General features: G+C 42.6%; 1 protein-coding gene across 2 annotated transcripts in view; it reads left to right on the top strand.

Moving 5' to 3' along the window:
* Window positions 1–23,870, top strand: part of LOC106564511 (microtubule-associated serine/threonine-protein kinase 1) — an 89,230-nt gene that overhangs the window by 13,300 nt on the left and 52,060 nt on the right. Inside the window, exon 2 of one of the 2 annotated variants that reach the window (XM_045691045.1) lies at window positions 2,400–2,431. In XM_045691045.1, the coding sequence (XP_045547001.1) occupies window positions 2,400–2,431 (32 nt within the window). Of the gene's footprint in view, window positions 1–2,399; window positions 2,432–12,190; window positions 12,549–23,870 lie in introns of those variants that run through there. The other variant, XM_045691046.1, reaches the window with a different exon arrangement.

Raw genomic sequence — 23,870 nt, forward strand, 5'->3', positions numbered from 1 at the left:
GCCTGGTCAAAAGTAGTGCACTAAATAAGTAATAGGGTGCAATTTGGGACGGAACCCAAATTCATGGGAGATTTCACAGATACACTATAAAAGTGGGAGGTTTAATAGGTGATTGACTTCATAAAGAGGGAGCCATCACTTTCCCTTCCTAATCCTATGTATGTGCCCTACCTAGCCATTACTTAATATGTGCCCTTCCTAGCCATAACTTAATATGTTACCATGTTATCCTTCCTAGCCATAACTTAATATGTTCCCATGTTATCCTTCCTAGCCATAACTTAATATGTTCCCATGTTATCCTTCCTAGCCATAACTTAATATGTTCCCATGTTATCCTTCCTAGCCATAACTTAATATGTTCCCATGTTATCCTTCCTAGCCATAACTTAATATGTTCCCATGTTATCCTTCCTAGCCATAACTTAATATGTTGCCATGTTGTCCATCCTAGTCAAGTTAGATTATGTCAGTGTGTCCTTCCTTTGTTTGCTGCTGTCCTTCTTTTCCTTTTCATACAGCTTGGCTTTTCTTTCGTATTCTCTTCATCCATTCCTTTATACATTCTTTCCATTCAACAGACCTGAGAGATCTCAAGGTTGATACTGTAGTCAAGGTGGATTTCAAAGGCCTATGGTAACACACACACATGCACACACACATATACAAACACATGCATGCACTCACGCACACACAAATGTTCCCCCCATCCATTAGTCCTGCTCCAAGGCGCCACGCAGAGCTCCATTTTAGTCACATCAGTTTAGGTCACTTCCTGTCTGTGGCCTTGATGATGTAACATATCCCAGGGAGAACGAAGATGGTGAATGATGTCACCTTTCTTTGAGAGAAGTGGAGTGTTCTGATTCTCTAGCCCCACTCCCCAGTCCCCACCCTGTCTATGCCTTTGTTGACTGGCCCCTCATGGATTTAAAAGCTTTAGAATAGGTATAAGAGATCATGCTTATAGCATCATACAGATGTAGGTTCTTAATTTGATCAACCTGTTGCAGGTTTAAAAAGCCTTATGAAGTTTGCAATTTCCACTTAGAAATTTCAGACTTGATTTTCCCTCATGAAAAATGTATCAACCCCTACAAAAATGTGAATTAATTATAATCCACATAATAATTCACATTTCATGTTGCTGCTGGGTTATTTTCCTACTGTAGCAAACTGGCTGAAATTAAGATCCTACATCTGTATATAGCTGACGCTGATCCAATGCTATCAGATGTTAGAGGGCAAGTCAACAAGGGCAAAGAGAGGAGACATGGATTGGAGATTCAGATGGGACAGAGAATGTTCCCTAGCTGGGTCTATGTCCTTATCATAGGAGGCTGCTGAGAGGATTGCTCATAATAATGGCTGTAATGGAGTGAATGGAATTTTATCAACCACATGGAAACGATGTGTTTAATGTGTTTGATGCTATTACATTTATTCTGTTTTAGCCATTACTATGAGCCCGTCCTCCCAAATTAAGGTGCAACCAGCCACCTGTGGTCTGTATACACTGTAGTTCGTCTGTAGTCTCCACAACCACACTTCCTCCCTAATGCACACTAGTCTAGGGACGAGGTTAGACTATGGTTGCATTGCAAATGGCACCCTATTCCCTATATTTTGCACTACTTTTGATGAGGGCTCTGGTCACACACACTACACATGCAATCACACACACACAGGTACAAACACACACACGGTATTGGTTCTGCGTGGGAGGAGATAAACTCTCATGCTGTCCTTGTCCCTGATAGAAACTGACAGGAGCGTCAGGAGAACAGCAGTTTATCTATAGAATAACTTCATAAAATGTCCTTTTATTGCCTTATAATAGAAACAGTACTGTAATATGATCCTGGACTGGGGATCGTGTTAAGGGAGCACAACATGGAGACTATAGGAGAGTGTTTCTCTCTCAGATCAATCCCAATGGATCGTAATCACGTTAGTTTCCTGCTTCTCTGTCCCCAATGTTGTAAACAGGGCGACCATTTTGGATCTGACTGGCTCCACTCAGCCTGTGAGTGTGGTAATAATAATGTAATATGTCATCTGTGAAGGGTTGGGGAAGCTGGATTTAGAGCATGAAGTGTTTGAAGTTACAGATATGGCAAGAGGTTGTTGGGGTTAGGCACCTTCTTTCAACAGTATATTGCCCCAATGGCCCCTAAACTAAAGGGTTGATTGTGTCTATATACTGTACAATGTATAGTATGTATAACTATACACTAAGAAACAAAGGGTTCTGAAGGGTTCTACCTGGAACCGAAAAGGGTTCTCCTATGGGGACAGCTGAAGAACCCTTTTGGAACCCTTTTTTCTAAGAGTGCATAACACTAATCTGATATTTTATTTGTGTCCCCTCCTCTTTCTCTTTCTCTCTTGTTCTCCAGAAGGATCTGCCTCTGCCCCAAAAAAGTAGCAGGTGAGTTTACGTTTTGGGTTCATTGGGTAGTGCCTTGGTGTGTATGTGTACGTGTGTTATGTTTGGGAGAAACATAGAAAAGCAGTACTCTGTAAATGGGAGCATATTTTAGCCCCAGTGAACCTCTTTACCTGTGGATTTTTTGTTGTAAATCTAAACTGACGCTCAGGAGACTCCAAGTTTGGGCTTTATTTGATTTGCCTCCACATGAATGTGTCTGTAATCACGGACTTCTAACGTCAGTTCACTGGACAGAAATCGGTTTTGCCCCAAGAAGCTTTATACCCCACACTACTTTTTTGGGGGGGGTTGTCTTGTAAACCCGACACACTGACAATCTCATGCACAGTTGAGCTCTGAAATAGCAGCACTATAGGAAGTCTCTTCACACTTCACATGTTTCTGGAGAGAGGGGTTAGAAGTTGTCAGCATGTGAGAAATGGGGGCTTTGAAAGGATGCAGACTCACTCTCGTACACATACACACACACACTCGGGATCGTAGTGACTTGTAGCTTGAATTTCTGAGAGCTTGTGTGTGTTGCTGTCCATGGTGCTGAAGTGTTCCCTCACTCCGGGCTTCCCTCCTTTCTCTCAATCGTTCTCTCTCTATGGTGCTGACGCGTTGCCTCACTTACATTGTTCTTCTGACTCATCTCTCTCGCTCTCCCTGTCTGTGGCTTTCCCTTTCCTCAGTGTGTGTCTCTTTCACTAATTGAAGTGAGGAGGAAAATGCTTGTATATCAGTAGTACACCTGCACACAGTTACTAAACAGTCATTAAGTACTGTATTCAAAACAGAACTGAATGAAGATTTGAGTGATGGAAAGTCCTCTATCTATTAGCTGAGTAAGTATGACTAAACTGTTTTATTTTGCACCATACTACTATATCTAAACTAGGCTAAGGTAGGTTTTAAATAGGGCTGGGCGTTATACTGTATTTTACAATATACCGGTATTGATGCATGGACCGGTTTGGGTTTTTACTTCACCTTCTATAACGGTATTTGAATGTTTGATTTGTTAAATGTGATATGCCGTGTTTAACGTCCATTTTTATAGTTTACTTCGCTACTTGAGTCATCTCTCTTTGCTCTCTCTCTCTCCATGCCGTTTTCCACACAGACCTAGCCCCACCCCCTGTCACTCAAGGAGCGCATTTGTGTTTGGTCGAGACACTTGCGTTCAGTCTGCATGGACAATGCAGCACATGCAACAATGTTGATGACAACAATGCTGTTTTCATTTTGCTTCTTAATATAAATCCACTAGTGTTCTATAATTACACCATTAGTTTGTGTTGCTTACATCTGCAAACAGCTAGTTTGTCTTTTCTTAGCAAGTTGGGCTGCAAGGAACTACAGACGGTAGTGCGAACGGCCCAGTACATCACTGGGGCCGAGCTTCCTGCCATCCAGGACCTCTATACCAGGCGGTGTCAGAGGAAGGCCCTAAAAATTGTCAAAGACCCCAGCCACCCCAGTCATAGGGATTTTTTTTACTAGGATTAAATGTCAGGAATTATGAAAACTGAGTTTAAATGTATTTGGCTAAGGTGTATGTAAACTTCCGACTTCAACTGTATTCTATCTATAGAATTAGAATAATCATTCTATTTCCATGATTCCAACATATCACCCAAGTGTTTTGCTCTAAATCATAAGTAAAATCACTATTGCAACATTTGGTTCAAAATCAGGTTTAGATTGTTTGCCCATATCATGCAGCCCTACATGGCAGTGTGGAAATTATCTCAAATGAGTGCAGGAAATGCAGAATTTTTCAGAATCAGAATGGAGAAGGACCCATTGACATCACTTAGAATGTATGTATTGCCACCCGAAGGTCATGCACTACTTATAAAGAAAATGTTGAAATGTAATAATTTAAAATCATAAATACTGTCAAGTATTGTCATACCGTCAATTCAAAATAAAGAAATCCTGTGATATAATATTTTGGCCATATCGCCCAGCACTAGTTTTAAATATCCTCACCTTTTATCTGAGTAGATAGTGAGTTCCCTCCTCTATACCTGTAGAGATGGATTTAGAGTAATGTTGCTGGTAAATGCTAAAATTGCTTTTCTCTGGATTTGAATCTGTGGCTACTGGCTATTATGCCACTGTGGCATGTAGGCCTAGCTAGCTGCTGTGCTGTGTGTATGTTAGCCACATAGATTTATCTCAATACATCACATTTACTGTAAAATCCCATTGTAGCACAGAAGGTACCTGTTATTGTATGGGTGAAATGAATATGATATGAATACGGAATGAATATAAAGCATTTGCAGAGGCGTTTTTCAAAAAGCATTTCATTTGCATTTTGTTTGATTTTGCGTGCTCTGCAGTCTGCAGTCTTTCCTGTTCTGCCTCTGGGCACGAATGCTGTCTGGAGGTGTTAGGCATTTCAAAAAGCTGAGGTATTTGGTGTGTGTGTGTGTGTGTGTGTGTGTGTGTGTGTGTGTGTGTGTGTGTGTGTGTGTGTGTGTGTGTGTGTGTGTGTGTGTGTGTGTGTGAGACATCTTCCGGACTTGTTGACATGTCTGGTATTTATCTGTGTGTGTGTGTGTGTGACATTTTCTAGTAATCAACTTGGACAAGGGTTTGAGTGGCCAGTGAGTGAGTTACTATCAGTGTGGTATTTAGGCTATGTTTAAGTGACCCAAATCAAATTTTATTGGTCACATGCACGTTGTTAGCCGATGTTATTGCGGGTGTAGCGAAATGCTTGTGTTTCTAGCTCCGACAGTGCAGTAATATCTAACAAGTAATATCTAACAAATTACACAACATATTCCCAATACACACAAATCTAAGTAGGAATGAATTAAGACTATATACATATGGACGAGTGATGTCAGAGCGGAATGGACTAAGATACAGTAGAATAGTATATAAAAACAGTATATACATATGAAATGAGTAATGCAACATATGTAAACATTATGTGACTAAGTTACCGTAGAATAGCATAGAATACAGTATATACATATGAAATGAGTAATGCAAGATATGTAAACATTATTAAGTGACTAAGATACCGTAGAATAGTATGGAATACTGTATATACATATGAGATGAGTAATGCCACATATGTAAACATGATTAAATGACTAGTGTTCCATTCCCTAAAGTGGCCAGTGATTCCTAGTCTATGCCTATAGGCAGCAGCCTCTAATGTGCTAGTGATGGCTGTTTAACAGTCTGATGGCCTTGAGATAGAAGCTGTTTTCAGTCTATCAGTCCCAGCTTTGATGCACCTGTACTGACGTCGCCTTCTGGATAGGGCTGGGCGATATGGCCTAAAAGTAATATCTACATTTTTTTTTCAGAGGTTTGGACGATTCACGATATATATCTCGATTTCTTGTTTTTCTCTAAACAAATTAAAAAAGGCCAAGACATAATTCTTAACTGAATTTTCTTTATTAAAATAAAAAATATACAAGGCCCCAAGGCCTATTTGTGCAAAACAAATGAACAACACAAATGAACAACACACACCCACACGTCTATTCTATTGTTTAGGAATGTTTGACCACTAGCTGTTTGAATATGTAATTTATTTCATGCTTTTTTGATTGAAAATGTATTCATTTATTTAATTTGTTGTTATAATTAAAACAGCCTGTGGTTATTTGCTATTGGATTGGCAGAATGACACAACTACTAACACATTAGCCTACAGCTGGCCTGAACATAACTTTTTTGAATGCACTTTAATTATCCAATGTCACACTTATCGATGGCGAGGTGAAGCCTGTGCCCAAAGCACAGCAGGCGGGTCCAGTTGTTCAAGCTCAATGCTTTTATCATGTTGCTCCTACTGTCAGTTGTCATGCACACCTGTCGGTCTTCTCTATTCTTCCACGATGCCAGAGAGTCTTTGAGACCCTAGGCTATTACTTCACCCATATGATAATCGGGGAAGAAAGACATCTGGAGGCAGACATTTTGCAATTTCCAGTCTTAATTGATGTAGTGGACTGTCAAACTTAGGTATGGCACTGACGTTCTGCTCGACCATAGATCGGCTGTGGTGGAAAAATAAGAAACACTAGCCAGCTTCTCTGCCACTCTTTCGTAGTCGCGGCAGGGCTTCTTCCGTGAAATACTTGCGGCTTAGCAGCTGATATTTGTGGTCAACTGTAGCTAGCAGCTTTTTAAAACCTGGCTTTTCTACTGTAAAGATTGGAACCATATCTTTCGCTATGTAATAGGTCACTGCATCCGTTATCTCCTTTCACCTCAAACCTTTCTTGTCATAAGGGATTATGTTTGAAAAGGATAGGATATAGTAGTTTGTCTTTTAGCATACGTTTTGGGAATCGGGCGACTGGAATTGGCATTGCGTAGTCTCACGCATTCCTCCCATTCCACCGCGTGTTTCGTTTGCAGGTGATGGAAGGGGTTGGTTGTACTGCTGCTTTTCGTAGCAATTGTCTTTCCACACATTTTGCACAGGACATTCGTTTGCTGAATATCAGACCTCATAAACCAGAACCACTTCCATATTACTGAAAAAACATTGCTGCCCTTTTTGGGGATGATTTCATCCTCACGAGAGGCTGAGCTGGCTTCCTCACTTTCCATTTTGGTGGAACTCTTACCCCCGCTACACTTCGTCGGCGTGGTTACAATTTGTGAAAGGCTGTCTAGGGTTGTGATTGGTGGATAACCTCTGTGCACATGTCGTCATGCAATTGGGACTTGATTCGACGTTGAGCTGACAGAGAAGAGACCGTGAGATGCTGCATTTGTAAAACGTTACAACGTAATAACAGAACCTCAATTCTTGTTAATCCTCTCACCAGGCTCGAATATGACTCTCACAATATTAACTTATGCAGAGTATCTCAGCAGCATGGGATGTTAGGTGAGAAGGACATCTCCAATAAGAATTCCTATTGTAAACTATCTAGGGTTATGACAATAGGGTATTAACTTCAGATTAAATGATTATAGGTTTCTGTTATTGAATCAGGATAAACCATCCCATGCATTAAATTAAATTGAAACAATCAATGACTCCACCAAGACAACATACATAACGTTCCATATGTGTATTAAAACATTTTCAAACACAAATACATTTTCAGACACAACATCAAAAGAAATAAAAAATAATAAACCCCAATGAGTTGTGCACAACCCGTGTCCAAATTATTTCAAGTTTGCTTAAGTAAACCGTTGGCGCGCGTTGGAGCTCAAAAAAATGACGACACCCAAAATATCCTGAAGCACCTCACGATGTGGTTACTCACTACTTGGTAGATATTCCCTCAGTGAAGTATGGTAGTTCCATGCAGGTTGCCTCACAAAGTCCAAGGCAAGCACAGCTACCCATGCAGACAGTACTCCTTAGCCGTAACCGATATCCCATGGGAACACGAACTCGTTAAGCTTCCCAAGCAATTATCTCCCGGTGTCACCCGATGCTAGGCTAACCTCAAGGCTGGCAAATACCTCCACGACGAGACGGTAGCTTCAGTCTTTACTAAGTTTTAACAAAATTACAACAACTCTTTTAGAAAATAAAACATGTATTTTCCTTCATGTCTTAGTAGGTATGGGTTTTGTTCTAGTTCTGTCGTCTTCTTTTATCATTTTTCTTCACCAACCGGCCTAAGGTAAAACGTCCATCCTTTCATCAACGTCTTTTTCCCTCTCTTTTTTTCCCCAGGCCTCCCGTTAACCAGGTCAACTCCCATTGGCCACAACTTAACAAGCGACCTAATTGGTCAAAACTTAAACTTCAAAGTAAAACAAACTATTCACTTATAAATTAAATAAATATTTCTTCAAAAAGCATAATGCATTAACAACATTACAGTTTAGGAGCAATTCAATCATCTTTTAAATATAATACCAATTAATTATAACAAATAAACTAAATACCTGGTTCAAACAAGGGTATTACACTTGGATACAGACATTTTCCATATCGCGCTAAAACATAAACTCAAATATATCGTTTTTTTTTTTAAATTAATCACCCAGCCCTACTTCTGGATGATAGAGGGGTGAACAGGCAGTGACTCAGGTGGTTGATGTCCTTGATGATCTTTTTGACCTTCCAAAGACATCGGGTGCTGTAGGTGTCCTGGAGGGCTGGTAGTTTGCCCCCGGTAATGCGTTGGGCAGACCGCACCACCTTCTGGAGACCCCTGCAGTTGCGGGCGGTGCAGTTGCCGTACCAGGCGGTGATACAGCCCAACAGGATGCTTTAAATTGTGCATCTGTAAAAATTTGTGAGGGTTTTAGGTGACAAGCCAAATTTCTTTAGCCTCCTGAGGTTGAAGAGGCTCTGTTGCGCCTTTTTCACCACACTGTCTGTGTGGGTGGTCCATTTCAGTTTGTCAGTGATGTGTACGCCAAGGAACTTGAAGCTTTCCACCTTCTCCACTGCGGTCCTGTCGATGTAGATAGGGGGGTGCACCCTCTGCTGTTTCCTGAAGTCCACGATCATCTCCTTTGTTTTGTTGACGTTGAGTGAGAGGTTATTTTCCAGGCACCACACTCCCAGAGCCCTCACCTCCTCCCTGTAGGCTGTCTCGTCATCGTTGTTAATCAAGCCTACTACTGTTGTGTCGTCTGCAAACTTGATGATTGAGTTGGAGGTGTGCTTGGCCACGCAGTCATGGGTGAACAGGGAGTACAGGAGGGTGCTGGGCATGCACCTTGTGGGGCCCCATTGTTGAGGATCAGTGGAGTGGAGGGGATGTTTCCTACCTTCACTACCTGGGGGAGGCTCGTCAGGAAGTCCAGGACCCAGTTGCACAGGGCGGGGTTCAGACCCAGGGCCTCAAGCTTAATGATGAGCTTGGAGGGTACTATGGTGTTGAATGCTGAGCTATAGTCAATAAACAGCATTCTTACATAGGTATTCCTCTTGTCCAGATGGAATAGGGCAGTGTGCAGAGTGATGGCGATTGCATCGTCTGTGGATCTATTGGGGCGGTAAGCAAATTGAAGTTGGTCTAAGGACCAGTGACTCACAATATGTATTTTATCATCATGGTGATCGGTGACCCTCCCCACCATGTCAGGTCACTTCCTGGTGGGTGTTGTCCATGACCTCTGACCTTTACCTCAGAAGATGTCACAACAGGACACTGAACATGGGTGAAGCTAGGAACTCCTGTGTCGCTTTCCCAGTGTCTCTCTCTCTCTCTCTATCTGTAAGATCAGACTCCTCCCTCTGTCTCTCTGTATATTTGCTTACTGTGTTTCCCCAAACTACCATGTCAGCAAAGCAGTACAAATACACACACACTTGTACATTAGTCATCATTAGTGTCCATAAATCCTGGTTTGAGGTTCCGGATTACCTGCTTATTCCTTCCTGATTCTGGGATATCTGGAAAACCTGGGGATTTTTGGAAAGTTACCTGAATTTTGCAACCGTATTAACCTCCCTTCACTGATATGCACGAGTGCTGTCTCCCCCTCTTGTATATTTCAGCCACAGCCTTTATCTCTCAGCTCAGACTCCCTACTAGGCTGCGTCCCATATGGCACCCTATTCCCTATATAGTGCACTACTTTTGACCAGGGCCCATAGGGTGCCGTTTGGGATGCTGCCCTAGTCTACATTAGAGGGACATCTGTTATTGAATTAGTCCCATCAGCATTGCTGTGCAACTGTCAGTCCTGGTCAGCATTTAGTATCATCTCATTTGCTATGTGGATAAGATTTGTTGAATCATTTTGTGCTCTCTGTTCCTATCTTAGCACTCCATGATGACGTTCTCCCTTGACTGTGTGTGTTTGTGTGTGTTTTGCGTGTGTGTGTAGTATTGCAATTGGACTGTCGGATTTGTTTAATTATTTTGTCGAGTGTGTGTGTGTGTGTGTGTGTGTGTGTGTGTGTGTGTGTGTGTGTGTGTGTGTGTGTGTGTGTGTCCGTGTGCCTGTGCACTTGTGTGTGTGTCCTCATGATGACGTTTTCCTTGGCAGTATGTGTGTCCTCATGATGACGTTTTCCCTTGGCAGTATGTGTGTCCTCATGATGACGTTTTTCCTTGGCAGTATGTGTGTCCTCATGATGACGTTTTCCTTGGCAGTATGTGTGTCCTCATGATGACGTTTTTCCTTGGCAGTATGTGTGTCCTCATGATGACGTTTTCCCTTGGCAGTATGTGTGTCCTCATGATGACGTTTTCCTTGGCAGTATGTGTGTCCTCATGATGACGTTTTCCCTTGGCAGTATGTGTGTCCTCATGATGACGTTTTTCCTTGGCAGTATGTGTGTCCTCATGATGACGTTTTCCTTGGCAGTATGTGTGTCCTCATGATGACGTTTATCCTTGGCAGTATGTGTGTCCTCATGATGACGTTTTTCCTTGGCAGTATGTGTGTCCTCATGATGACGTTTTCCCTTGGCAGTATGTGTGTCCTCATGATGACGTTTTCCCTTGGCAGTATGTGTGTCCTCATGATGACGTTTTCCCTTGGCAGTATGTGTGTCCTCATGATGACGTTTTTCCTTGGCAGTATGTGTGTCCTCATGATGACGTTTTCCTTGGCAGTATGTGTGTCCTCATGATGACGTTTTCCCTTGGCAGTATGTGTGTCCTCATGATGACGTTTTTCCTTGGCAGTATGTGTGTCCTCATGATGACGTTTTCCCTTGGCAGTATGTGTCCTCATGATGACGTTTTCCCTTGGCAGTATGTGTGTCCTCATGATGACGTTTTTCCTTGGCAGTATGTGTGTCCTCATGATGACGTTTTCCCTTGGCAGTATGTGTGTCCTCATGATGACGTTTTTCCTTGGCAGTATGTGTGTCCTCATGATGACGTTTTCCCTTGGCAGTATGTGTGTCCTCATGATGACGTTTTTCCTTGGCAGTATGTGTGTCCTCATGATGACGTTTTTCCTTGGCAGTATGTGTGTCCTCATGATGACGTTTTCCCTTGGCAGTATGTGTGTCCTCATGATGACGTTTATCCTTGGCAGTATGTGTGTCCTCATGATGACGTTTTTCCTTGGCAGTATGTGTGTCCTCATGATGACGTTTTCCCTTGGCATTGTGTGTGGTGTTGTTGCACTCAATGCTCCTTTCTGCAATAACTAGTGCAAATGTATGATGTCACAGATCATCATACATTTGTTGGAGAAAAATAAGGATTTTATGAAATGGCAGGGTGGTTGTTTGTTGGAGAGAGGGAGGGAGGAAGGAGAGAGAGCAAGAGATGAGAGGAGAGGGAGGTAGGGGAATGAACGAGAGGGGTAGGAGAGGAGAGGGGTAATGTACAAAATGACATATCCTATTGCTGTTGTCATCCGATTCCTGTTTCAAGCTTTCCAATAAGTACCAATCTCTGTTTTTGTAGCTGCACCACCCGTGCTGCTGTCATCACACACACACACACACACACACACACACACACACACACACACACACACACACACACACACACACACACACACACACACACACACCAAGCTGTCACCTGATCCCCCTCCCTCCCTCTCTCTTGCTCTCTCTCTTCCTCTGTCTTGTCATTTACATTAGTCCACAGTCCACTGCTCTCTGCTCTCTTCCCTCAGATAGCTTTCACACTCACACACATCCCTGCTGTTATTACTCTCTATACCCCCCCCCCCCTCTCCATCGTTCTACACTTCCTGCCCTTGAGAGCAGCCCTGGAATCCTCCCTCTTTCCGAGAGGGAAGCAAGGCAGTCTGTTCCCTCCCTCTTTTTCTCTCCTCCTCTCTGTCTTGCTCTCCCTCTCTCGTTCTCTCTATGGCTCTCTCTCTCTCTTTCGCTGTCTGCAGCTCTGCTGACATTTCCTCTCCACCCTCTCTCTTTCCCTCTCTCTGACACACACACACTCCCCGTCAGGCTGCCATGCTGGTGCTGTGGAGTGTGTATTCAGCCTCTTGACCGCCTAGCTGCTTCTCTGTCTGTCTGTCTGTCTGTCTGTCTGTCTGTCTGTCTGTCTGTCTGTCTGTCTGTCTGTCTGTCTGTCTGTCTGTCTGTCTGTCTGTCTGTCTGTCTGTCTGTCTGTCTGTCTGTCTGTGTGGCTCAGCTAGTCTCCTGTGGGTTTGCCAAAGCAGCGCCTCACAGTGCATCCTGTAGCAACATGTTTCGACGCACGAAAAGGTAATGGCAGAGCTTCTCTGTTTTTTTCCCTTCTACTGTAGACATGGTGTCATCCCTCTTTCTCTCTCCTTTTATCTCATTGCTTATCGGTCTGTCTTCTCTCAGTTCTTTTCTAGTGTCAACCCCCTGTCTCTCTGTGTAGTGATAACGTTAACCGCAAAGCTCTCTGAATCTCTCTCTCTCTCTATTTCTCTGTCTCTCACCGTGGACCTGGTTTCATCTCCCTCTCTTTCTGTCATAGCATTAGGTGGAGGTTTAATAAAGGTGTTGTTGTTGTTGTTTTGATGGTTGTCAACCTCCGGCCAGCTCTCATGCTGTGTCACAGTTGTCCCTCTGTCTCGTATTGGCGTGTGTGTGTGTGTGTGTGTGTGTGTGTGTGTGTGTGTGTGTGTGTGTGTGTGTGTGTGTGTGTGTGTGTGTGTGTGTGTACACATTTTACTATACTTGTGAGCACCAGAAGTCCTCACAAGAATAGTAAAGCAACTAAAATTCAGAGAAGGGAGGACATTTTGCCGGTGCTCACTTTAAAAAGGCTATTTTAGGCTTAGGGGTTAGTTTAGGGTTAAGGTTATAATTAGGGTTAGGGGTTAGGTTTAGGGTTAGGTTTAGGGTTAGAGGTTAGGGAAGATAGGATTTCGAATGGGAATCAATTGTTGGTCCCCAAAAAGTCCTCACAAGTATAGTGAGGTATAAGGCGGCAGGTAGCCTAGCGGTTTAGAGCATTGGGCTAGTAACTGAATGGTCGCCGGTTCGAATCCCGAGTCGACTAGGTGAGTAATCTGTTGATGTGCCCTTGAGCACTTAATCCTAAGTGTGCACGCATGTGATTTGCTCTGCTCCATATGATGTAATGAACCTCCCTTGGTAAGCATGTTGGTGATGCACATGTATTTGGGATGTTGTAGGTCAGTGTTTCCCAACCCTGGTCCTACAGGTTAGTATAGCCCTGGACAAACACACCTCCTTCAACTCATTGAGGGTTTGATGATTAGTTGACACATTGAATCAGGTGTTCTTGTCCAGGATTACAATGACAATGTGTTCTGTTGGGTGTACTGGAGGACCAGGGTTGGGAAACACTGTTGTAGATGATTGATAGACATGTTACACACACAAGCAGGCAGTCATAGACCGGACTCTGGAGGTTTGTGTCTGGTCAGTGGCCTAGCCACTTGTCAGAGATAGGATTCAATGCTGTGCTATAAATACTGTGGTGTCTGGGTTAGAGGCTTCTGTGGAGGAGGGTCAATGCTGTGCTATAAATACTGTGGTGTCTAGGTTAGAGGCTTCTGTGGAGGAGGGTCAATGCTGTACTATATATACTGTGGTGTCTAGGTTAGAGGCTTCTGTGGAGGAGGGTCAATGCTGTACTATATATACTGTGGTGTCTAGGTTAGAGGCTTCTGTGGAGGAGGGTCAATGCTGTACTATATATACTGTGGTGTCTAGGTTAGAGGCTTCTGTGGAGGAGGGTCATGGCTGCACTATATATACTGTGGTGTCTAGGTTAGAGGCTTCTGTGGAGGAGGGTCATTGCTGCACTAAATATACTGTGGTGTCTAGGTTAGAGGCTTCTGTGGAGGAGGGTCAATGCTGTACTATATATACTGTGGTGTCTAGGTTAGAGGCTTCTGTGGAGGAGGGTCTGCTGCACTAAATATACTGTGGTGTCTAGGTTAGAGCACCTTCCCCATCTCTACCACTATTTTGTATTCCCTCCCTCCCATCATTCCCTCTCTCTCTATCTGCCATAGTACACAATCCCAGTTGTCCTGCAGCGTTTTATTTCTGACTTCATCTCATCTGCTCATAGGAGGATTAGTATAAATCCCTTTGTCCGATGGCATCTCTGTGTGTGTGCATCTGTGTGTGTGTGTGCATCTCTGTGTGTGTGTGCGCACCTCTCTGTGTGTGCATATCTCTGTGTGCGTGTGTGTGCATGTGTGTGTGTATCTCTGTGTGTGTGAGTGTGTGTGCGTGTGTGTGTGTGTGTGTGTGTGTGTGTGTGTGTGTGTGTGTGTGTGTGTGTGTGTGTGTGTGTGTGTGTGTGTGTGTGTGTGTGTGTGTGTGTGTGTGTGTGTGTGTGATAATACCTCCAGCATCCTGTCTCAAGGTTTCTTCTACAGCTCTATCTCTGTAATCACTTTGTATGAATCTCCCCCAGGAGGAAACATTGTTCTCTGATCTTATGATGCTTGATCTTCATTAAATTGCTCTCCATGTAGTAGGTCAGAGATTTGTTGTACTTACTTGTCATGCAAGGCATGTTTGTGTGTGTAGCTAGTAGCATAACGTGGGTGGTAGTATGTCTTATGTTCTTATCAGTGTTTATGTACAGTATGTGTGTGAGTGTGTGCCACTGTCTGCCTGCATGTGTGTGTGTGTGTTTGCAAGCTGCTCATTCTTGGCCGACTCTCTCAGGCTGTCTCAATTAGAGAAGGAAGATGCTTTGTGCCCGTGCCCGGAAGGATAGATGGAACGAAGCGGAGGAGGAGTGTAGAACAGGAGAGGGGAAGAAGGAGTGGGGTGTAAAATGAAAGGCAGAGCCTGAGGTACAGTCTGGGCCTACATTTAACAGCAGCCCACTGGGGTTAACTCAGCACTCTAAAGAGATTATCTCTTTTCTTTAGTCTTTAGTTTTTCTTCCACTCTTTTTTCAGCTGTACTCAAAATGTAGCTATACTCAAAATTCATTCTCTCTTTCTCTCTCTCGATCTCTCTTTTTCGCTCTCTCTCTATTCTGTCTTCCTCATAGAATGTAATTTGAAAGCTAGGAAAGAGGGAACACGAGAAAGAAAGAGTGTGTTTGCATGTAACCCCTCATCAGGTGTGTGTTCTATAGATTTACATTGCAACGTGGTTGAAGTCCAGATTTACATTGCAGTCATATCAGTTGTGTGCCACCATGTTGTTAACCCTACGCCCCCAGTCAATCAATGCTATTGATGTTGTGGTTATGCACAGAGCCTTCTCTCCTCTGTGTTAAGCTACGTACACTAGCAGACTAGCTAACGTGAAAGCAGGTTGGCGTAGTTCTCTCTGTGCGCTATTGGAATCTGACTGCTACAGATGTAGGATCTTAATTTGATCACCCTGTTGCTGGAGAACTTTCCTGCAATGCAGGAAATGTTTAACTTGTTTAACAGACTTGATTTCCCCTCACGAAAAATGTATCAACCATTAATTAAGATCCACGTAATAATTCACCTGCTGCAGGATTATTTTCCTGCTGTAGCAACCGGCTCAAATTAAATCCGTGAAAGTTTGCAATACATAAATAACTGAATTGACAAAACAACAAACCGTGACGCAGAGAGAAACAAACACTACTCAAAATATATATCACCCACAAAACCAAGGAAGAAAAAAACCCTACTTAAATATGATCTCCAATCAGAGGTAACGAGGACCAGCTGCCTCCAATTGGAGATCAACCCAAAAAACAACAACATAGAAATAGAAAAACTAGAACTTAAACATAGTAATAGAAAACATAGAAAAACACAAAACACCCCCCTGTCACGCCCTGACCTACTCTACTATAGAAAATGACATCTTACTAGGGTCAGGACGTGACAATAGCTGAGTAATAATCTTCTCATCCATCTGTATTTCACAACATTGATATGGTAAACAACTGACTGTAAAGATAAACAACGTGCTCCACTCCACCTTATATAAACTTAGATCAGGTGCTGGGTACTTGTCGAATTATGGTGATATTGATTGCTGTTGCCTCATATGCACGCTGAGGAAAGGCTCATACACGTGGCAATAAAAATATGTTCATTTAAGTTTATTCTCTGGAGTGCTGTCCTATTTTTGTTCTTTAAACAACTGACTGTAGCGTATGTGGCTTGTTGATGGAAAGGAGTCCATGTTCCAAGGCTAAGCATTATAATTCAATCATTGTCATAATAAGAAAAGTATTAGTGTTAATATACACTAGTACAGTATTTTACATAAATGTATTATTCAAAGAACATGGTTTTCCGTAGTGGAGGATTTGACAACCACTTAACCATACGCATCATCAATAATGATATTAAATGTCCTTTAGACTTGGTGTGTATGACACTGTCTGCTTCTGTGTCCCAAACAGCACCCTATTCCCTATGGGCCCTGGCCTAAAATAGTGCACTACAGTAGATAAGGAATAGGGTGACATTTGGAACGCAGACTATTTCACATTTTTTACAAGGTAATAGTTTCAGGTCATTTACCCTGTGTGAGTCTCAAATTTCACCCTAGATAGTGCACTACTACCGTATGAGCCCTGGCCAAAAATAGTGCACTACATAGGGAATAGAGTGACATTTGGAACGTAGACAATTATATTTTAACGAGGTAATAGTTCCAGGTCATTTACCCTGAGTGAGTCTCAAATGCCACGCTATTCCCTCGAAAGTGCACTACCACCGTATGGGCCCTAGTCAAAAGTAGTGCACTATAGGGAATAGGGTGCCATTTGGGATGCAACCCCTGCCTGCATAAGGTTCTGTTAACCATAGCTATAGCCGATTCAATGCACCACCTCCCAGTCTCAGCTCAATATAGCTTTCAGTCAATACACAGTACACAAGATAGCACTGTCCCTCCAAGCTTCTGATGATTGCTGTGTCACTCTACCTCGAAGACACATTGACATTTTATTTTTTACACCTAAAAAAGCCTAACCTTGTCATCAATAATAATAGGAACACTCAAAAGGGGGAAAACATTTACCTCAGTTTAGTCAATAGATATTACAGTAAAGATATTTCAGTGCCTCAATTCGCTTCTGATTCTGCTGTGTCACTATGGCTGCCTTTAAGAATAGCCTACATAACTTTGTCATAAATCATGATAGGAGAGTTCAAACGGGGTAACTGACTGCCTCAGGCCCACAGTATGACCACAAAGCATAACATAGCCTTTTCATTATCCTGTTTGTTTTAAACCTACGCGCCTGTGACTGACATCATTTTGAATTAAAGACTATAATAGAGCGCAGTTGCCCACCCATTGTTTCAAAAGCATAACAATAACATAACAAAAATTGTGTCTTAAAGAGGCATATCACCTTTATAAAGGGTCATGATAGTCCTTTCCTCTTTGAGAAAAATATCTATAGGCCTTTCTACATCTGTGGAGGAACATTTGCATTAACATTTTGTTAGCATTGTCGCTAGCTCATTGTATGGGCTTGAAGAGCTGTGACATGGACCTAATATCCCTGTTGTGGACTGTCCTATTGCTGTTAAAGTGTGCTAGCTGTAGCATTTTGCTAGCTTCCGTCGTGGCTAGCTCAGTCAGTATATTTTGGTTTAACAGCCTGGGCTCCAGATGTGTTGTAGTCAGACTCACTGATGTGTTTCCTAACTAGAACTCCCCTGGAAGGCTACTCTCTCTCTCTGACAGCTCCATGCCCCATCATCTTAAATAGACAGACAGACAGACAGACAGACCGACAGGCCAGAGTTGTCATGTCTTGTCGCCATGCTAGCTACTGTAGCTAGACAGACAACCAGACAGAGAAATAGCTAGATAGACAGACATCCTCCTAGATGATGTGCTACCAGACCTGGGTTCAAATACTATTTGAAATAATTTCAAATACTTCATCTGTGCTTGATTGAATAGTCCCAATACCTTAAACCCTATCCATCTGGCACTCCAGGCAGGCAAACAATCAAAGTATTTTACCTGATTTTAAATGGTATTTGAACCCAGGTCTGACTGTAACTATCTAGCAGGGCCAGACTTTTCTCTGTCTGTCGGCATCCTCGTTTTATAGTGTAAAGGGGACAACATGTGTTCATGACCAGATCCTATGGGTCGTGGTCAAAAGTAGTGCACTGTATAGGGAATAGGCTGCCATTTGGGACAAGGTCCATGTCTTCTTTCCCTTTGATCAGTGGATGTGAAAGAACACCCTGCTGTGAGCAGGCATAGGCCCTAAAGGACTTTACAATGTTTCTCACTAAATTGGTCTAGATGGGAAGGTTGGAGCACTCAGATTTTCATTGACGTTTTTTCTTATCTTTCTTCTCCCTCCCACCTGGCCTCCCTTTTCCTTCACTCAGTTTCCCTCCCTCCCTCCCTTTCCCTGACTTAGTTTTTCTACCCCCCTGCCTCCCTCCCTTTCTCTGACTCAGTTTTTCTACACCCCCCTTCCTCCCTCCCTTTCCCTGACTCAGTTTCTGTAACGGTCGTTGGGAACACAGGACCAAAACGCAGCGGGAATATGAATGCTCATCTTTTTAATTTGAAGAAAAGTGAACACTTACAAAAATAAACCAAACCACGACTACACAGTTCCATAAGGCACAGAAGCTATACAGAAAACATCTACCCACAAAACCCGAAGGAAAAACAGACTGCCTAAGTATGACTCCCAATCAGCAACAACGATGTACAGCTGTTCCTGATTGGGAGCCATACCCGGCCGAAACAAAGCAATCCCAAACATAGAAAAACAGACATAGAATGCCCACCCAAATCACACTCTGACCAACCTAAATAGAGACATAAAAAGGCTCTCTCAGGTCAGGGTGTGACAGTTTCTTGACTCCAGACAGCTGTAAATGTTGCAGTCCCCCTTTAAGAAATCATGAGGAAGTGTCAGAGAAAGTCAATAGACAATAGTGATTGACTGACACACAAACTTCATATTGTGGCTTGACTGTGACCTCTGATTTCACTGCTTCACATCAGACAGCGGTAAACATTAAGAAACCCGGACTGTCATGGAAAGGTCACCTGACAGGAAATTGCCTCGGGTCAATCAATATTCTAACGATCAGAAAGGTCTGCATGGTGTCCTGTCTGCCCTGTGACTCAGCATGCAGAAGACGACACTAACGTTAACGTTACATCAGCACACACTCATGCTCACTGTATAGACACGTACGCACACAAACATACAGAGGCACACACACACACACACACACACACACACACACACACACACACACACACACACACACACACACACACACACACACACACACACTGTCCACCATGATGATATACCCATATAGATGGGTTGGGAATTACTACACATAGTCTTTAGAACAGTCTACTATGATATACTGGACTAGCAGTCCCTTTAATAAGAATAATTATCATTATAATAATGATAATAATCATCAATATAATAATTATTATAATAATTTGGTGGGTGCTTATAATTGTCCTATTTCAAATGTGTTTTTTCATATCCCACCCTCCCTGAGACACGCAGTATGGGAAGACATCCAGTCTCTGTTTCATCTTCTTTTAATTGCGGTTACATAAGATGTAGGACTACTGAAACTACAGATCACCATGCTGCCCATACAGTATCAATGGACATCCATTATGTCTCACACACACACACACACACACACACACACACACACACACACACACACACACACACACACACACACACACACAGCACAGGCACAGGCACACACACACAGGCACACACACACACACTGTTTGTCTTCACGTAATGGTAGCTGTCCTCTGTGTGTTGTCTCTGCGGACATGGCCTTGGTATAGGAACTATAGTCATATAGTCATGTTGAGCAGTTATTTAGAAAGCAATTAACCAGACCACAAAACATAGTGAACTTAAACACAAGCTGGTTTGTCGTCCAAGGATTGTGTGGGTGGGTGGGTCGGTGTGTGTGTGTTTGCATCAGAAGTGTCAATGTCAGTATCTTCCTATGATTGGGGAGTAAATAAAATATTGTCTGCTCTGCAATTGACAGAAATGAAATTATGTGAGAAGAGGAGAAGTGGTGCACTCTCACCTTTCACTTTCGCTTTTACTCCATCTCTTCTTCTCTCTACTTTATTCACTGTTCCCCACACAAAGAGCACAATACGCTCAGTTGGTATCCTGTGTGTGTGTGTGCCCCCGTTTGTGCGTGTGTGTGCGTGTCTGTGTATGCACTCGTATGTGAGACTAATGGCAGTGTGCCAGTGAGGGGCCTGCACGGGGGATAATCGCTCTTCACACGAGTCATTACCACTGATTTGACCTTTGACCTGGTGACAGCCGCCAGATTGGGTACAGTAGGAAACAACGACAGGATTGGTTGCTCTACTATCTGGAGAAACATGCAGCTCTCCTCTAACTAGCTATCATTCCCTCTACATGTCATCCTCCCCCTTATTCTCTTTATGCTTCTTTCCTCCCCTTTTATGTCTCTTGCTTACTCTTTTACTTGTTCTGTCAGTCCCCCTCTGTTTCTCGCAATGTTTTTTAAATGTAATTTGTCAACATATTGTGATTTGGAATCTACATTGTTTTGTGGGTAAAATTTCCCTCAACTGTTTTCCTCACAATTTCAAGCACAGGATTATGTCATCATTGTAACCAATTTTCAACACAGACAAACTATGTTAAATTTGTACTCTACATGACTAAAAGCATGTGGACACCTGCTCGTCAAACATCTCATTCCAAAATCATGGGCATTAATATGGAGTTGGTCCCCCTTTGCTGCTATAACAGCTCCACTACTCTGGGAAGGCTTTCCACTAGATGTTGGAATATTGCTGCAGGGACTTGCTTCCATTCAGTCAAAAGAGCATTAGTGAGGTCAGGCAATTAGGCCTGGCTCGCAGTCGGCCTTTCAATTCATCATAAAGGTGTTTGATGGGTTGAGGTCAGGGCTCTGTACAGGCCAGTCAAGTTCTTTCACACCAATCTCAACAAACCATTTCTGTATGGACCTCGCTTTGTGCACGGGGGAATTGTCTTGCAGAAACAGGAAAGGGCCTTCCCCAAACTATTGCCACAAAGTTGGAAGCACAGAATCGTCTAGAATGTCATTGTATGCTGTAGCGTTAAAAAACAGCCCCAGTCCATTATTCCTCCTCCACCAAACTTTATAGTTGGCGCTATGCATTTGGGCAGGTAGCGTTCTCCTGGCATCTGCCAAACCCAGATTTCACTGCCAGATGATGAAGTGTGATTCATCACTACAGAGAACACGTTTCCACTGCTCCAGAGTCCAATGACGGTGAGCTTTACACCACTCCAAGCGACGCTTGGCATTGCGCATGGTGATCTTAGGCTTGTGTGTGGCTGTCGGCCATGGAAACCCATTTCATGAAGATCCCGACGAACAGTTATTGTGCTGATGTTGCTTCCAGAGGCAGTTTGGAACTTGCTAGTGAGTGTTGTAACCGAGGACAGATGATTTTTACGCACCACACGTTTCAGCACTCAGCGGTCCCGTTCGGTGAGCTTGTGTGGCCTATCACTTCACGGCTGAGCCGTTGTCGCTCCTAAACGTTTCTTCTTTACAATAACAGCACTTACAGTTGACCCGGGGCAGCTCTAGCAGGGCAGAAATGTGACAAACTGACTTGTTGGAAAGGTGGAATCCTATGACGATGTCATGTTGAAAGTCACTGAGCTCTTCAGTAAGGCCATTCTACTGCCAATGTTTGTCTATGGAGTTTGCATGGCTGTGTGCTTGATTTTATACACTTGTCAGCAACAGGTATGGCCGAAATAGCCAAATCCACTAATTTCAAGAGGTGTCCACATACTTTTGTAAAAATAGTGTACCTTTGAAACAACGTCAGATCTTCAAGGTAATATCCACTATAAGAATGCAATAGGCTGGACAGCATCTCTTACTGGAGAGTTTATTGATCTGCAGCTATCCCTTTGGTCTCACATCCAGGGTTTTAACCAAGCCCGCCTTATTTTTGATATTTGTCACTGACTACGACCAATCTGCTATCATGAGAATTGTTGTTGTGAAATCTCCACCTAACCTCTACAAGATTGGTGGGTCCCCCTCGGGACGGTTGAGCTAACGTATGCTAATGTGATTAGCATGAGGTTGTAATTAACAAGAACATTTCCCAGGATGTAGACATATCTGATATTGGCAGAAAGCTTCAATTATTGTTAATCTAACTGCACTGTCCAATTTACAGTAGCTATTACAGTGAAAGAATACCATGCTATTGTTTGAGGAGAGTGCACAGTTATGAACTTGAAAAGTTATTAATAAACCAATTAGGCACATTTGGGCAGTCTTGATACAACATTTTGAACAGAAATACAATGGTTCATTGGATCAGTCTAAAACTTTGCCCATACACTGCTGCCATCTAGTGGCCAAAATCTTAATTGTGCCTGGGCTGGAATAATACATTATGGCCTTTCTCTTGCATTTCAAAGATGATGGTACAAAAAAGTACATTGCATTATCTTTTACCAGATATATTCTCCAACGTTAATTTCACATTTCCACAAACTTCAAAGCGTTTCCTTTCAAATGGTATCAGGAAAATGCATATCCTTGCTTCAGGTCCTGAGCTAAAAGCAGTTAGATTTGGGTATGTCATTTTAGGCGAAAATTGGAAAAAAAGGGTCCGATCCTTAATCAGTTTTAAAAGATTCACTTGCCATCGAAGTCATTCCAAAGGGTAGGTTCAACAGAGGAAATTAACTCTAACCATACTTATCAAACATATCAATCATATAACATCAATGATGCTATTTAGGCCTATATAACATTTGGGAAGTCATCAACAGCTATTCTATAAATTCAGCCCAGCATTCAACAAAAAATAGGCAATACATAAAGGCCTAGGCTTTCAAGCTCTGGTTAATTTCAAATAGAATCTACAAGTTAATCATAAATATGTTGGATTCACATCTCCATCTCAACCAAAAATACAAGTTAAAGAATAGGATTAAATCAAATCAAAGTGCATTTAAAATTGGATTTATTCCTATTCCTTAACATACATTTTGGGTTGAAATGGAGACGTGACACTAACAGATCAATTATTCATTTGTAGACAAACTGGAATTAAAGCCAGACTCAGTGGCACAGATGGAGCTAACCAAGCAGAAGATCTCCTTCAAAAGTTGATATTTGTTTGCGTTGACAATCAAACACAATTCAATATCACTTTTGCAATACGGTAAATAGTCTATTACCTTGTCGACAAGTTAACAAATGATATGTTGGATTCACGTCTCCATCTCAACCGAAAATAAAAGATAAAGAACAGGATTAAGCCAGTGGCTCAGATGGAACTATCCAAGCAGCAGATACTTCTCCTTTAAATGTTTATGTTTGGTTGCATTGACAACCAAACAGAATTCTATATTACTTTTGTAAGACAGTAAATAGCCTGATGTAAGGCTTTACTGCATTGATCACTTGCTGTCACAGGCGTCGAAAGGATTAGACCAAGGCGCAGCGTGTATAGTGCTCATTTTAGGATTTTAATGAATGCACTTCAACAACAAAATAATAAACGCTCAACAGTTCCGTCAGGTACAATCACTAAACGGAAAATAAACACCCACAA

Source organism: Salmo salar, chromosome ssa12 (genome assembly GCF_905237065.1).
Source record: "Salmo salar chromosome ssa12, Ssal_v3.1, whole genome shotgun sequence".
NCBI lineage: Eukaryota > Metazoa > Chordata > Actinopteri > Salmoniformes > Salmonidae > Salmo > Salmo salar.